The sequence below is a fragment of the Canis lupus genome, chromosome 14, assembly GCF_003254725.2.
Source record: "Canis lupus dingo isolate Sandy chromosome 14, ASM325472v2, whole genome shotgun sequence".
Lineage (NCBI taxonomy): Eukaryota > Metazoa > Chordata > Mammalia > Carnivora > Canidae > Canis > Canis lupus.
Genome location: NC_064256.1, coordinates 51,837,517 through 51,854,995, shown reverse-complemented (window position 1 = coordinate 51,854,995; position 17,479 = coordinate 51,837,517). Strand labels below are relative to the sequence as shown.

Here is a 17,479-nt window from a genome sequence, read left to right as displayed (position 1 = left end):
TTTTTTAAACATCAATCATTTCCTGAAATCAATTCTGTATATCTATTTGTTTTCTTACTTGCTGTTTATTTTCTCCACCAGAATGTCCCTGAGGACATGGACTTTGTTCATTGTTACATTTCCAGAGCCAAGCATATATAGTAAGTACTAGAAAGTATTTTTTAAACTGAACTGTAACTGAAAAAATCTAAAAATTCAATGCCAATTTAGATCCGGTCTCAAAAGGTTTTTGTAAGGTGATTAAGTAAATTAGCTAATGTATAGGCATACCTCAGAGATATTGCAGGTTTGGTTACAGACTGCCACTGTAAGGAAAGTCAAATGAATATTTTGGTTTCCCAGTGCATATAAAAGTCATGTTTACATTACACTGCAGTGTTATTATGTGCACAAGCATTATGTCCAAAAAAATAATGTATATGCCTTAATTAAGTATTGCGGGAATTACCAAAATGTGACTCAGAGACACAACGTGAGCAAATGCTGTTGCAAAAATGGCACTGATAGATTTGCTCAACATAGGATTGCCACAATCCTTCAATTTGTAAAAATGTATGTCTGCGAAGCACAATAAAGTGAAGTGCAATAAAACAAGGTATGCCTGTATATAAAGTATGTGGCACCAGGCAATAGTAAGTACTCAAATATCTACTTCAGTCCCCTTTCTTCTCTTACAATTTCACCTACTCAGGGCTTTGTCTGGCAAATTTAGTCATACTTTTAGCAAAACTTTATGGAGTAATGAGCAGGGATGATTTCTTTTGGCCTAATCATCTATCTTTTCTATTCTTGAATCATTTGTTCATCTTTCTTTTCCTTTTTCTCCATCTGATTTCCCCACTGTGCCATGCAAAAGCAGACATTACACTAAAGAAGGATGTAAGAACAAAAATGCACACCTTTCCAAGCAGCTAACCAAGCAGTTACAGTCAGGCGCAACCTGACCTGCTATAAATATAGATAACCTTGTTTGTTATTTCTCTTTTGAAAAAAAAATAACTAAAATTTACTCTTGGGGCACCTGGGTGGCTTAGTGGTTGAGCATCCGCCCTTGGCTCAGGTTGTGACCCTGGGGTCTTGGGATCGAGTCCCGCATCAGGCTCCATGTGGAAAGCCTGTGTCCCCCTCTGCCTATGTCTCTGTGTCTCTCATGAATAAATAAATAAAATCTTAAAAAAAAATTTACTCTCAGTTTTGAACATTTTTTTTCCTTAAAAAAAGGTATTCATTTAACAAAAAAACAAAGAACTACGAGGTCCATTATGATTTAGGGAAAAAAGAAAATCTATCATTCATCAACTTAATGAGAGGTTTTGAAGCTGTCATTATCTATCAGCTAAATGATGCATAAACTCAGACATGCAGAGATTTACCATAATGTCATTAGAGACAGTTAATTTGGACTCTATAATGTACTTTTCAAAGTTGCCATGAAGTGTCTGGACCTCATTATGGACACCAAGAATGGCTTCAACAATGCCAACAGGATCCGTTAGTTGGAATTTTTGGTGATGAATTAAATCTTTCATGGATTACTTGGTCTCTCTGGACTTGTACTTTAAAGTCACTGCTGCGAGATATTATTCAAAGAAGGGCCATCAGTGGTATTACCATTTTCAATATATGGACAAATGTTGCTTATCGATAGATGTTTTGGGCAGAGACTTAAAATATCTTTCAGTGTCAAACTTCCAAATCCAAAGCATTATTTTGAGTATTCTAAGTATTCATTATAACATGTAGGGATTTTCCTAGGCAAGAGCACTAGTCGTTTACCACTTCAGAGGAAAATGGAACTTGCTGATCACTAGTGTATTAAGAAACAAGTGATTTGCATGTGACATGGCTCAGACTTTCCTAGAATGCTCTGCTTGTATAGTCATATATATATGATTTATTATAGGAACAAGACCCAAAAAGGTAAAGAAAAAAACCCAACGCACAGAACTCTTTAATTAAGATGCTGTGCCTGCTAATGAATCATGTTAGGAAAGCAAAGATTTCAAGAAAAACAAAGTTTGGAAAGCATGTCAGTAAAGATGTTCAGCACACCCCCTCAACCCCCTGGATCAGATGGTTTATGATCAATGAGAGGGCAGACAAGAAAAACATATAAAAAAAAGAAATCTCCTTCACCTAGCATCTCCACCACTTCAACACATACACTTATAGGTACTTCTACAAAAAAAATCCGTTATAAACAGAGAAAGAAAAGTGTTTTTAAAATTTTTTCAAGTTTTTATTTAAATTCTAGTATGTTGAGAAATGTTTTAAATGGAGGTACTTGGATGGCTCAGGTCATGATCTCAGGGTCCTGGGATAGAGCCCCAGTGTTGGTGTCAGGTTCCCTGCTCAGCAGGGAGCCTGTTTTTCTCTCTCTCTCTCTCTCTCTCTCTCCCTCTGCCCCTCCCTGCGCCGCCCACTTGACTCCATTCTTTTTCAAATAAATAAAATTTTCTTTTTAAAAAGTGTTTTAAATATAAATAATTTCAGTAGAAAGAACTATACTAAAGCTATGAAAAACAGGTGAAGAGCTTACTTTTGTTACAAATGGCTTTGTATATCTTAAGAATAAAAAATATAAATAAAAAATGGTAACACCACTGCAAAAATAGTTTCCTTTAGGGAAAACTCAGGGCTTGAAACATGAACACCTTAGGAATAGGTAGCTCAGTCACCATGCACATGGTGTGTTGCCCTCTGAGGCAGGGGCATCTGAATGTGAAACTGCCTGGGAAATTGTCCCCCTGACCATCTCCACTATCCCCGGACTCCTCTTGTTTGTGAGAAAACAAAGAAAGAATCTGTAGTAGGTAATCCAGAGTATGCATAGTGACTTTTTATGTATTTACAAGTCTGTTACTATTCTAAAATTATTAAACATATTAATTATTAAATACAGAAATTATCTCACCTAAGGAAGAAAAAGGAATCTGTCAATTTGCCGAGCTCAGAGAAGGGTCAAAAACAGCTTCTGTCCCTTAACTCTCCCACTTTTGATGACTATGAGAGTGCATCTTGCCAGGAATATCCTGGATGCTGCCATCACTGCTGGCCTGGAGATTCCATTCCAAGTGGATGTGAGGAACTCTGTGGGCACGTATCTGCTACAGGAGAGGTCCAAGCATTAACTCTGTGCACCCTATTCCGAGGTGCTGAATTATGTGCTTACATGTCCCTCTCTCATACCAACCTCTAAACTCTCGGAGTAGTGACTTAAATTAATCACCTGGTCTGTAGTATTTTTCTTTCTATTCCACCAGCATCTAGTACTGGAAGGCACTCAAATGTGTGTAGAATGTATGAAGCCAATGAAAGTGAAGCAGGGAAGAGGACGTGAGAAATGGATGTGCAGAGCCTGACAGCTAGTATAACAGTTCTTTTCTCTGGCCCACATTCATTGCTCATGTCACTTGTTCCCTCAGAGGAATACACAGTGAGTGTCTCTCCATGTTTTTTTCCCCCCTTTTTAAAACTAAAGCAATGTCATTATTCATTGCTTAAGTAAACTTTTAGAATTTATTCTTCATATTAAATATTTTTGTGAAATAATAGGTATTTTCATTAGTGGGGTCTAAACGAAAACTAAAATAATGCTAAGCAATCTCACATTTTCCTCTAATTACACATACTAGTATTTGGAACAGTCTTTTATATACTCATTCCATGTATTATTATACCTTTTATCTATAATACTCAGGATGGTATTAAGGTTGATACTTCTGGTAAGCACTTCTCTATGTGAGGACAATTCAACATCTTTAGAGACTTTATTAGCTTCTTTAATTCTTTTCTAAGGTAAGTTTACATCATTTCCAAAATGCTAAGATTAATCATAATACATTTTAGGTTTTGTTTTTTAATTCATTCTTCTTGTGTGCTATTACCTCAGTAGGAAAGCATACAGGGCTAAGACGGTTAAAGTTGTGGGTCCAGAGCCCTTGATGAGCTTATTAAAGTTGGCTTTACTTTGACCTTGACTCACTTTCTAGTCTGGTACAAAAGAGAACAGGCAGGAGGTGGTGAATAGATCATTATGAATTCATCACTATTACTTGACCAAAAACCAACTAAAAAACTAAGGTAGGTACCTTATTTCAACCGAGGAAAAACTGAAGGAAATTGATACACGGAGAGGTTAAGAAGTACCTTGCTCTAACTATGTGACTCTGGGAAAAGATTTGTGCCTCGTTCCCAAATCTATAAAATGGGGATAATGATAAAACTTGTGACATTATGGGTATGGTTAAGAGTAAATGACTTAAAGAAAATACCCAAGACAGTGCCTGACACTTAGCAACTAGTCAAATGCTGCCAGTTAAAAGAAAAAATTATTTCTATCAATATTCTCCTAAAATGATTTAATTTTCATTTTATATATTATTAAAGTCCTTATATTCTCTTGAAACACTTCTCTTAAGCTATGATTCATGCCACATCGTATCTGGGCACTCAGTGGGTAGTATAATCTAGCACACTCATCTAGAGACAGCTGGTCCTTGCAGATAATTTCAGTTTTGACAGACATACTACTTGATGCCCAGAGAATAAAGTGTCATAATTTTCTAAAAGTACCAGCAGAATTTGAGTGAACAGTCCCTTTGAAGTCTCCTCTAAAGGTGAATACCTCCAGCTATATATATAATGTTCTGCTTGTCCCAAGCTCTTGAATATTATTTTAAAAGATCCCCAGAAGGAAGTACTATCAAATTGCTTCCACAGCTTTCTGCAGTAGCTGATATTTCTTAGAGCTAACACTAAAGTCCACTCCCCACTGGATTTGGCTGGGCCCTGAAGCGGCGTTTGTTCTAGGAATTAATGACTGAGTGATTTCAAGAGAAGATTGAAGGATTACAAGAGTGCCTTTGCCTTTAAGCTGGTTGTAAAACATTTGTAGCAGATCATGGCAACTTCTTAGAGTCAATCTTTAAACACATGTCAAACTTGGTTCTCAAGGGGAATTTCATTTTAACGCTAAAAGGATTAGTTAGAACAGACAAAAATTCTACCCCAAAGCTGAGATTTCCAACATATTTCTGGATATGCTTGTTTCTGTCCAATAGATAATATGGTTATGTCTTCTGTGGCCATGAGTTTGGATTCTAATTCATTCCTATTGAGAGGAAAAAAATAGTTTCCATTTGCTTAAGTAAAGTGTCAGAAGCAACTCTTTTTCTACTAATTCCAGTGGAGAGTGACTTAATCCTTTTCTTTACACGAGTGGATTCTCACCTTTGTTATGTACACCCCAAATTCAGCAGTAGCACAGGACCCATAGCACTTCCAGTCACTGTGTCAGACAAAATCCTCTCTTAAATTACTTTTCTTTTTAAAGGTTTTAAAAATTTGAGAGAGAGAGCATGAGCAGGGAGAGGGAGAAGCAGGCTCCCCACTAAGCATGGAGCCCGAAGTGGGGCTCAATCCCAGCACCTTGGTCACGACCTGAACCAAAGGCAGATGCTTAATGGACTGACACCTAGATACTCCTTCTCCTCTTACATTTCTAGATGTCCGCCTAGTGATACTTGCCTCCAACTGGAAATCTTCTTAACCAAAAAGGTCAGCAAATGGTATTGAAGTTTCTGGGCAAGGAAGGCTTTCAATGTATTTAAAACCCTTGACATGGTAACACCATTATAACATTCTATTAGCCAAACAAATCAATGTCCTTCTGCCTAGTGAAATGACTTGTTTTCTCTAAAATTTCCACCAAAGGTAAGCTGGCCAAGGAGGATAATAAGGTTTTTTTTTTTTTTTTTAATGGGGAGAGAGGGAGGAATGAAGAGAATTTTTTTTTTTTTTTTTAAGGGGAGTGGGAGGGGCAGAAGGAGAGCGAAAGACTCTTACCCAGGTTTCATACCCAGGGCGTGAGCCTGGCTTGATCTCACAACACTGTGATCATAACCCCAGCAGCAATCAAGAGTCAAATGTCCAACCAAATGAGCCACCCAGGTGCCCTATGAAGAGATTGGTTTTTGAAGAGTTATCTAGCATAGAATACCTAGCATATCTGGAGGTCAAAAGATGGTTTTTTTTTTACTGGAATATAGATATCTATGGACTCAAGGTAATAGAACAAATGGGAAGGAGTGTATAGATATCCAAATGCTTTCAATTTGTTATTATTTTTTTTGGGCCAGATCACCATGAATTCTAGAGAAATGACATTTTTACTGTGTAAACATCTGGCAAATCAAAGACAAATCAAATCAAGTTATGTTCTGTAAACTAACCATTCTGAAGCTAATCATTGCTCGGAAGTGTCCCTTGATTACATTTTGACCTTTATACTAATTGCTTGTTTAAATATTAGACAGCCCTTAGAAGGATTTTTGTCTATGGAAATTCAATCAAATTTTAAATTGTGAAGAGGAAGCCTTACCAAATAATTGATGACATAAAATCGGTCATATTCTCTGTTCTTAGGATTAATTCTCCGATGCTGTTTTTTCCTCATATGGTCTTTAAGTGTATTTTTGTCCCGGAAGGTCTTCTCACAGTATAAGCACTGCAAGCTAAAACAAATACACAAACTCTGACAAAATACACAAGTCTCTTGGACAGTTGCTGCAGAAGTCCTTAATTTTTAAGTCTTAAGATTATTTATTTTAGGTCACACAGAATCTTCAAGTGGAATACGACATCCTTGTCAGAACCTGTCTTACTTCATTCATTCAGTTTTGTGGGATGCAAGCTTGGTTTGTTTGTTTGTTTATTTATTTATTTTGCTTGGTTTATTTTGTAGTTGGCTACATTGGCCAACTTGGCTATGTACTTACTTCATGCTGTGACAGAGATAGCTAATATCCAAAAGTTATTTTGTTTTCTAATCAAATTATCTCTTCTAAAAATGAAAATGTAAGTATGTTCTTCAATTATGGTAACTAGCAGTGGCTGCCTCCATTGAGTGCAACAAATTAGTCCATGGTTTGGTATATGCTGTGACTAATTTGCAGGGTTTAATGCCTAGTTCCAGTACATACTGGCTGTGAGACTTGGTCAAGTTACTGGTCTGCTCTGGTGACATTCATTTTCTAGCGAAAACGAACATATTACTAACAAAATGTCTTTCCTAACCTAAGTCTGAGAGCAGATTCTGCCTATCACTTCTCCCTATCAGTCATTAGAGTTCCACTTTTTGGAGTCACACAGATTATATCTAAGCTCCTTCTACATGAAAACTCTCAAATGAGTGAAATCAGTTGTTTCAATTTCAAATTCTTTTGTCATCACTACTAAACATGCTTTTAACCATTTCTTGTGTCACAGAAATAACTATATTCTTTTACAGCAAGTAATTTATGGCATTAAAAAAAGATTATGCTAAAAAAAGATTATGCTAATCTTGATAGAAAGTACAATTGTTACTTTATAAATGAAGTATCATTTAATAAGCGTGAAAGGACTTGTTTTAATGTAGTGTTGATACCAGAATTTGAACTCAGAACTTTTAATAAGTGATCTATGTCATTTAATATTTCTTTTGTAATGTTATTGTTCCCAATATTGTGAGCTGAGATTTCATTAAAAAAAAAAAGAAAAGAAATATATATATATATATATATATATGTATATATATATATAGGCACCTGGGTGGCTCAGTTTGTTAGGCGACAGACTCTTGATTTTGGCTCTGGTCATGATCTTGGGGTGGTGGGATTAAGCCCCGTGTCAGGCTCCATGCTTACCAAGGAGTCTGCTTGATATTCTCACTCTCCCTACCTCTCTGCTCATTCCCTTACTCATACATTCTCTCTCTAAATAAAATCTTTAAAAAGAAATAAACAAAACAAACAAAAGAACTCCTAGGTTTTGAGAGAAAAAATATTGGTCCCTCTCCTAGAGAGAAAAGTGGATAGATTTTTGAAAGCCATTTTTGTGACCTAGAGAATTTCCTTCTTTATTTTTACAGGCTAAGCTCTAGATACCCACAGTCACCCCAATATGACCTTAGGAAAAATGGAATGCTATGATATATAAATGTGAATAAATACTAAAAGGTAAAAGAATGCACAGAGTATGTAATATCTCACATAAAGCTGAATAATGCCAACATTTTGACAATATATTTATTAAATATGTTAAAAATTATACTGAAAAGCAAATGATTTACCAATACAAAATTAAGAAATGGGGAGCTACTACTGAGGAAGGACACACATGAAAATTCAAGGGAATTAGTAATGTTATATTTCTTTTTAAAAAAGATTTATTTATTTGAGAGAGAGAGAGAGAGCGAGGGAGAAAGCACATGCCCATGAGCATGCATGGGGAGGGGAGAGGGGCAGAGGGAGAGAGAAACTTTCAAGCAGACTTGACCCTGAGATTGTAACCTGAGCTGAAATCAAAAGTTGGATTCTTAGCTGACTGAGCCATCCAGATGCCCCTGTTCTATTTCCAGGACAGATGGAGAGAAGTAATTTTATTAATTACTTCTGCTAGATTAATCTTAAAAAGTTCACAACAGACAATTAAAAAAAATTCCCAATAGAGTCCAAAATTAAAATCGCTTCAGGTTGTGTTTCATGGAAAAAAAATACTTACTTGTCCAGCTTTTTCTGTAATGTGCATAGAAATTCATTGCAGTTTACAATGTTGTCTGGCAATCCAATGTTGAAAGCATGTTCTCTGGCCATGTGGTTTAAAAGAACAGATCTAGGAACAAATGTGAGCAATTTATATTATTTATGAACCATCTAACAAATCAGGTCAGGAATAGCATTTTTTAAAAAGATTTTATTTATTTGACAGAAAGAGAGCACAAGCAGGGGAAGCAGGATTGGGAGAAACAGGACCCTGGGATCATGACCTGAGCTGAGGCAGACACCCAGCTGACTGAGCAACCCAGGTGCTCTTGGAATAGCATTTTTATAATGATAACACTAATCAAAAGTACATGCAAAGGTAAAACACTAAAACACACATTTGGGCTATAAAAGACTGGTTCATTATCAAGTACTTAAGTATACACACAATCACAACAGTTCTTTAAGGTGGGTTAAGTGCATTCCATTATCTGCTAGTGGACAGGAATATACTCTATAGATGAATTCATTCATCTATAGATGATTCATTATAAATGAATTAAACTGTTAAATAAACTGTGCTTTGCCTACTTTTCCAATTCATTCTGGTGAGGAGGAAGGGACAACTGCCAAAGGGAAATACGCCCTGCACTGCATGTCCTGGGATCAAAGACATTTAATCAGCTCACTATCTGAGACCTGGAACCCACAATTAACACATCTAAGTACATCCAAGTACCATAACCTGAATACACCTATGGCAGCCTGTTGATTAGTTTATTCCAAAAGGAAAATTTTAAATTATCTAAGTTTTACCTAGCAAAATGTCTGTGTGTAAAATATATTATTCGATTGGGTCTTTATCACAACTTTATTTTTATTTATTACTTTTTAACATCTATTTATTTAAGACTTTATCCATTTATTTGAGCATGAGTGAAAGAGTGCACATGAGAAGGGGGGAGAGGCAGAAGCAGAGGGAGAAAGATGCCCCACTGAGTAGAGAGCCTGCGGGCTTGATCCCAGGACCCTGAGATCATGACCTGAGCTGAAGGCAGATGCTTAACCGACTGAGCCACCCAGGTGCTCCTTAAGTTAGTTAGTATGTTTGTGTGTGTATTCATTCATTCATTCATTCATTCATTCATTCATCCATTCTTTCATTCTCTACACCCAACATGGGCCTTCAACTCAGGAGCCCAAGATCAAGAGTGGCATGTTCTTCTGGCTTAGCGAGCCAGGCACTCTCTTTATTATTTTAGTTCATAAAATAAAGATGACAGTTTTGGGGAACTTAGTGGTACAGAAACCACTGACACAGTGACACATTATACAGTTTATCTAGCTTACTTAGACACTCAGCTGGCCCTCAAATCACTGTTTTTTAGGGTTATTATTTTTTTCTTTTAGAAAATAAAATGAAGCAACCATCTCTATGAAAATGTTGATGTTTTTTGACTATGTAGGAGTCACATTTATTAATCACATAGTTAATATGCTCTTTGGGCTAGCCACTTATTTATTGCTGATAACTCTGAATAAACCAAGTATTTCACAGTGCGTTTGGTACAGATTTTTCTCTATGCCAATTGCCCTACAGAAGAATCAGTGTTTTAAACATTGTGTTGCCACCAAACCATTTTTCTAAATTCAAATTAATACTGTATCTGTAGCTACCCTCTTCTTATTGTTTTTCAGATAACAGTATCAGTTACTATGGTAGGTTTTTTAATACAGTAGACTGCCTTTTTTCAAGTGGGCAGAAAAATGACACTTTTCTGATTGTCCACTTTATGTTGCCAGTTCCTAGGGGTTACAACTTTATGACTTGTATTTAAGTGATGTACATTTGTAATATTAAATGCTGTGTAATGAGAAATCTGTCTGGTCTTTGTCCTTGGTTCCTGGCACAGAGCTTCTAAAATCCTTGGAATTTCTCTGCGATAGGATTAACTTTGTTATGCTGACAAGGCAACTCACTGAAGGCCCTTAGTTAGCTTTACAACGGGGGCTGGTCAACAGAAAGACTAACTACATGATTAGAAGGTAGAGATTTTGACCAGCCTGACCTCCAGAGAGAGGAGGGGTCTGGAAATTAAGTTCAATGACTGAATCAATCATGCTTATGTCATAAAGCCTTATTAAAAATTCTGGACATCAAAGCTCAGTGATGATTCTTCGTTGGTGAATACCTTGATGTGCTGGGTGGGTGACGTGTCCTGATTCCTCGGGGGAAAGGGCTTAGAAGCTCTGAGTTCAGGACCCTCCCAGAACTTGCCCTGTGTATCTCTTCATTTAGCTGTTCCCAATTTCTTCACTTGGCTGTTCCTTTATAACAAAACTTCAGTCATACTACTTTCTTGACTTTTGTGAGTCATTCCGTAAATTATTGAACTATGCAAGTTACTGGTGAGAATCTGAATTTTTAGCCAGTTGGTCAAGTGAACTTGTGGCTGGTATCTAAAATGGAGGCAGTTTTGCTGGGGATGATACCCTTTAATCTGCAGAGCCTAATGCTAACTCTGGGCAATTAGTGTTAGAACTGAATCATAATCTGCCAGCTGGTTTAGGACCCAGTTGGGAATGGTAAAGAATTATCAATACCTCAGTTTTTGTTTTTGGTTTTTTTCTTTTTAGAGCTTTATCATTTTTAATATTCAAAAGTGAAACATCAAAAACTTCTAAAGGTTTAGAGTTAACAATATAGAAGGGTGTGTCTGTGGTAGTTTGTTGTACATGGTCTTGCCTACCAGTCAACTGCAAAAGTCTTATGACATTAAACACAAATTTATTGTTGGCATTTAAAGAAAAAGGCAAACCAAGAAACAGACTCTTATATACATAGAACACACTGATGGTTACTGGAGAGGAGTGGCAGTGGGGGACATGGTTTAAATAGGTGACAAGGATTAAGAAGGGCACTTATAATGATGAGCACTGGGTACTGGAGAGTTGCATGTGAGTGATAAATCACTAAATTCTACACCTGAAACTAATATTACACTGTAAACTAACTAGAAATTAAATAAAAGCTGGTAAAACAATGAAAGAAGAAAATAAGAAATTTTTTCCTCATTCTGTTTAGAGGAACTGTAGTCCATCTTTGATGTGAGGCATATTAAAAAAAATTACTGCTGATACATGAAAGGATCTTGAGCTAATCCACAGAACTTAATTTAAATAACCATTATGAACATTTTGATGAGTTTTCAGGTGAAAGTAATATTTGAAGACAGGAATAAAGGCAAACCTGTTCCCGAAAAATTCTTCATTGCAAAACATACAAATACCATGAAAACTGTTATCATTTCTTTCTTGCTGCTGTTGTTCCAGAATTTCTTTCTGTAAAGTAGAAACAGATATTTGATATTATCTTAATAAATGTATAGTTAGCTAATGGAAAATGTTATAGTCTGGATGGGAGGAATCTGGGGAAGAAGCACAAGGGGGAATATATGAATACTGACAACATTTCAAATTTCTCCATATCTGTCCTTGAATCAAAACTCCAAGTCTACACTGTAAAATGCTGACAGACAATCCATTTGGAGAGCTATGCAGAAAACTCAGTCAGCTGGGTCTCAGCACCCTTCCCTATCCTGGTTTTCCTCCTGATTTTGTCAGCTAACTCCCATCCTCAGCCTCTTCCTCAAACAAAAATGTGCTGGGCTTTTTGATTTGCCCCTTTTTGCCAGTTTAGTTCATAATCAAGTCCTTATAAAATTTTCACTTGAACCATCTTTTGACTTCTCTCCATTACCCATGCCATCACCCCGAGTCCAGTTTTTAATCAGTCACTGGATTACTATAAATAAGTCTCTTAGAGGGTCTCCTTGATCTCAATCTCTTTTTCATCACATCCATCCTTCTTTGTGCTCCCAGACAAACTTTTCCGAACACTGCTTTCCTACACAATTATCATTCTTCAACGTAAATAATTTTAAATACGCTTTGGTAACACCTGCTCCAATCAGGGTGGTTCTGCATATAATCTTTTTTTTGACGTCATTTTATTTCTCTTTGCTTTCTGCCTGTTGCAAATCTTAACCTGTAACTTAAGATTTGCATTTTTATCATGCAGCCATTTCCAGACTACTGTAAAAGAGTTACGAGGGGCGCCTGAGTGGCTCAGTGGTTGAGTGTCTGCCTTCGGCTCAGGGCGTGATGCCAGGGTCCTGGGATTGAGTCCCACATCCGGGTCCTTGTGGGGAGTTTGCTTCTCCCTCTGCCTGTGTCCCTGCCTCTCTCATGAATAAATACATAAAATCTTAAAAAACAACAACAAAAAAGAGTTACAAGCTCTGGCTCTGAAACACTAGACCTGGATTTGAACTCTGGCCCTCAGTGCTACTCAATATTTTATCATTTTTAATCATCAGTTTTTTTATTAAAAATTTTTTATTTATTTGAGACAGAGAGAGAGAGCGCACACATGGGGTGGAGGGGAGGGGGAGCAAGCTCTCAGTTAAGCAGAGAGCCCAGCTGGAGGCTCAGTCCTGTGACTCTGGGATCATGACTTGTGCAGACAGACACTTAACCGATGGAGCCACCTAGGCACCCCATCAGTTTTTTCACTTTTTAGATGAGAATGGAAATATTATCTCACAGAAATGTTTATAGGATTAACTCAGGTAATTTATGTAAAGAGTTCAAATTGTGCATGGGTCATTACATGTTGGATATCATTGTTATCCAGCCAATGCCAATTTCCATGGTTTATTACCATCATATTTGTTAACTGTTTGTCTGCCTTGTCTTCTGAAGGGATTTGAAAATTCTTTGAAGTTAAAAGAAAGTCTTTATGCTGTTCTTATAATAGGCATTCTATTCTCTAGCTTCTCGTATACATGGAGCTCAAAAAAGGAATTTTATAAAGTTTATTGCTGTTTTCTGTGAATATTTATAGAATAGCATAAAATGAAATAATTACCTAGAAGTGTAATAAATTCTATGTGGCATTTCTGGAAATGTATCACTAAACATCTAGAAATACTAATCCACTTGAAGAACCAAAATTAAGGTTGCCATGATAAAAATCAATTCAATGAACTGGTTTCAACCATGATGGAATAATGGATATCACACTTCCCCTTCCCCTGAAAACTATCATAAAATAACTTGCTTCGTATATTTTTATGTTTTCAGACATTGTATAATAGACAGTTCAGGGTTGTGATCCATGAAAGAAGAAAATAATACACTGCTAGTTTTCTGCTGGGTGGTATTTTTCAAATTGCAACATAGGGAAGTGAAACCGAAATGAGGTGTAGATACCTCATTGGATAGAGGGGGAAAACAGCCTGGAGTTCAGGACACTATAGTGAGTACACTTTGTGAGACAAGGTACTAGAGAGAAGAGAGCTGAAGAGAGGGAGCTCAAGAAACCTGTACTGGGATTCTTTGGATCTTTGTCTAAATACTGAGCTGTACATGTATAAAGAAGGACTCTATGAGTCCTGCTGGAGGAATTTCCAAGGGCTGTAAAGCTTAGTAGAGATTCCAGAGGTTATAGCACTGGAATACGTTGGGAGTTCTGACATGGAGAATGAAAAGACCTTGCTCAACACTTTAGGTATACAGCAAATATAAAAGAAATAGAAGAACTTTTAAATTTATGAAGGCCAAAGCTTTATGCTGGTAGCAAGTGGATAGATAAAAGCTAGAGAAATTAAAAGGGCTACGGTGGATTTATCAGACCATCTTAATTATTGCTTTTTGAATTTAAGTGAACCTTATGTCAAAACTGAAAAGGACAGAAGTCAAAGAAAAGGGGTGTTGTTAAAGGAAACTGAACTTTTATAAACATGCACAGTTTGACAAAATAAACAAAACAACACATTTCAGAGCTCTACATCAACAACTTTGTTAGCAAAAACAAAAACCCAGCCAACAAAGCTCTTGATAAAGAATCCTATCTCTATTGGTACAGTAAAACGGAGCATGTACTTTCTCGGCCTGCTCCTGTTTTCGGTCCACAAGACTCAGTGCTTATTAAGAGTCACCATTCTGGCTCACATTTCTCAAGTTTGTGATGATCTAATCCATTTGGCTAAAGAAAAATCTTACTCACCTTAATAATCTCCTTGGTTTTGGCTCAGCGCAAACACAATTGTGAATCTAAACCAGAGTGATACTAAGCCATCTAAGGTTTTCTTTGGCCAAATTTAATCAACTGACCCTATATTGCAAAATGTGCAATGTAAACATTAGAAATGATATAAATTCTTCTTAGGAGAGCCTAATTTACACTTTGGTATACTTGAGGCAGCATGGGATAGACAGGACAACAAGCAAAATCACTTTAATGGCAAGTTAACTAAAACCAGGCTGTTTTGTTCTGGGTTCTCTCTCATATGGTGATGGCAGGGTACTGTGCACTCTCAGCTAGTTTACCTGCACAATCGACAACCACAATAAGAGAGACAAAAACTCTGGAGTGCCTCCCATCATTCCTGATCTTGCAGGCCCCAAACAACTCTAATTTCTACCCAAGTTCATTCCATTAAGAGCTGCCTTTTGTCTACAATACAAACTCTTTCTAAACTTCGTTCCAGATCTTCCTCCAAGGGGAGCAACTTAAGCCATTTGTTGCTCCACCTCTGCTTTCTTTCTTCCTCTGTTTATTTCATTTGCATAAAACTTTTCTCATTTTAATATTAACAAATCTGGGAAGAATTTCATAACCGGGAAAAATGAACACAAGGACTAGTTTTATTCAGATTCTCTGCTCTTCCGGGAAAAATGAACACAAGGACTAGTTTTATTCAGATTCTCTGCTCTTCCTAGGCTTGATAATTTTAAAATAAGATAAGTCTTATATAAATGAAATAAATAGAAAGCAGAAGTCAATCAAGAAAAATCATTTTTCTTTTCTTTCCTTTTTCTTTTGTTAAGCATGATATCTGATTAGTTCAAGCATACATTTTTTAACTTACTCTCAAACAAAAAAATATGATATTAACAGACAATCATAGAAAGCAACACAAAGATGTATAAATCAAAGCCCACCAGCTTTGTGGTTTTATTTTTCTAAAAAAAAAAAAAAAATCCCATGCTGGGTAGGCACACTAGCTTTTATTCACGGATTTATAGAATAGAGGGATGAAGAGAAAGTCACAGATGTTATATGTTTGAAATTCTCAAACTTATCTGATGAAATCCGATAGAATTTTCATTACAAAATAGGCATGGATAAAAACCACAGTTATAAGAATACAAGATCAGCTTATGTATTAGGCAAGGAGTCATAATAACAAGCTGTATTTTTTTGTCTAATTGGTTTAAAATGTCAAGAATGGCAGCAAAAGGGTCAGTGCAGAGTCTTTCATCTTTATTCATAAGCCGAAGGCAGAGGAAACATTAATGAAACAGCAGATAGAGCAGATGGCACTCAATAGTCATAGGGGATTGACATATATAGGTAGAAAATGGAAATGTGAGTTAGGCTGAAAGTTATAAAAATCAGCAATTTAGGAAAAAGCAATTTAGAAAAATCTCAATTTAGTTAAGTAGTGGTATACAGGAAAGCAGAAACGGATGCTTAGAATGATATATCCAATGGAGACAGCTTGCGTTACCATCAGGAAGTAAAACTTAAAGCTGATGTTATTAATTATAGATACTAAAAGCATTCTATAGATACTAACACAACAGATGCACAACAGTTTCTGGATTGAATGGTTGTATGAGTGACTATGAGCACAAAAAACACACTCCTAAGGTTCCTTCCCAATCTGACATCACATGCAGCAGCACCGCAGAACCTGTTAGGCATTCTTGGTTTAGAAGCCCAGCTGAGCTCCTTCAATAGAGAACACAAAGTATGTCCCTACTAAAGTCAGAGTGGTGGCCCAAAGCCTCCAAAGGCAGACAGCATGACCTCCTATCCTCCTGCTCCCTACTTTCTCTGAGGTTTTTGGTATTATTTCATTTACACCTCCTCCTTGGCCCAGTAAGTATTTCAGGCAGCTATAAAACAATGCAGCATAAAGATGAGAGTAAAAGAAAGAAAGTATTAGGTAGGATGGACACATAAATTGAAAATTAAAAAATAAAAATAAGAACTATGAATGAATAAGTACACACACACAAATTCAAACATAAAGATGGACCCCAAATTTGGCTATCAGCTTTCCTAGATAAGGGAAACAGATCAGACAGGGGTTCGTGATGGCTTTGTCCTTATTCCTGGGAGGTAACCTCTAAACCCCTGGCATTTCTCGAGTGGCTAGTGTCCTTGTTATTCAGGGTGAGCCCTTTGACAGCCCCTGATAGCTAATGCTAATGAGATAACTCAGGATGGAGGCTGCCATGCCAGAAAGTCCAACCACGTGGTCAGTGAGTTAGGGCTTTGAGCCACATCAGTCTCACCTCAGAAAGAGCGGAAGAACTGGTAGCTGAATTCAGCTATATGGTCAATGATGCAATCAATCATTAAGCTGGACACCAAAGCTCAGGTCAGCTTTCCTAGTTGGCAGTACTCTGTATTGTCACATATTGATGTGCTAGGAGGGCAACAGATCCCTAGAGACTATGGAAACTGTGTTTAGGACTTTGCTAGGCCTCTCCCTATGTATCTCTCCTGTTAATTCTGATATGTATCTATTTTTATAACAAAACTATAATCCTAAGTACAGTGGTTTCCTGAGTTCTGAGGCTGTGGGGTAGTGGGAACCCCCGAATTTGTAGCCAGCTGGTCACAAATGAAGGTGGCCTGAAGGTCTCCTCACTTCTGGCTGGTATTAAAGTAAGGACAGTCTTGTGTGGAGGACTGTGCTTTTGAAGTCTAGCTTAGCTCTGGGGAGCTAGAAGTCATTGACAATAGGTATATAATGTGATATAATGGACAATATAATTGGAATAGACTAAACAACATGGACTGTTCTCATAACGATCCTCAAAACAAGTTCACTCTCATGCTAAAGTACATTCCAAACTCAGTGAAGTGCAGATGG

The 17,479-nt window shown here is 36.9% G+C and overlaps 1 protein-coding gene across 3 annotated transcripts in view; it reads right to left on the bottom strand.

Moving 5' to 3' along the window:
- Positions 1–17,479, bottom strand: part of ZNF277 (zinc finger protein 277) — a 108,847-nt gene that overhangs the window by 13,009 nt on the left and 78,359 nt on the right. For 2 of the 3 annotated variants that reach the window (XM_049093433.1, XM_049093434.1), the window contains exons 5-8: positions 11,776–11,867; positions 8,545–8,655; positions 6,383–6,515; positions 5,848–5,957 (exon numbers count right to left, since the gene is read on the bottom strand). In XM_049093433.1, the coding sequence (XP_048949390.1) occupies positions 5,848–5,957; positions 6,383–6,515; positions 8,545–8,655; positions 11,776–11,867 (446 nt within the window). The remainder of the gene's footprint in view (positions 1–5,847; positions 5,958–6,382; positions 6,516–8,544; positions 8,656–11,775; positions 11,868–17,479) is intronic. The other variant, XM_025464676.3, reaches the window with a different exon arrangement.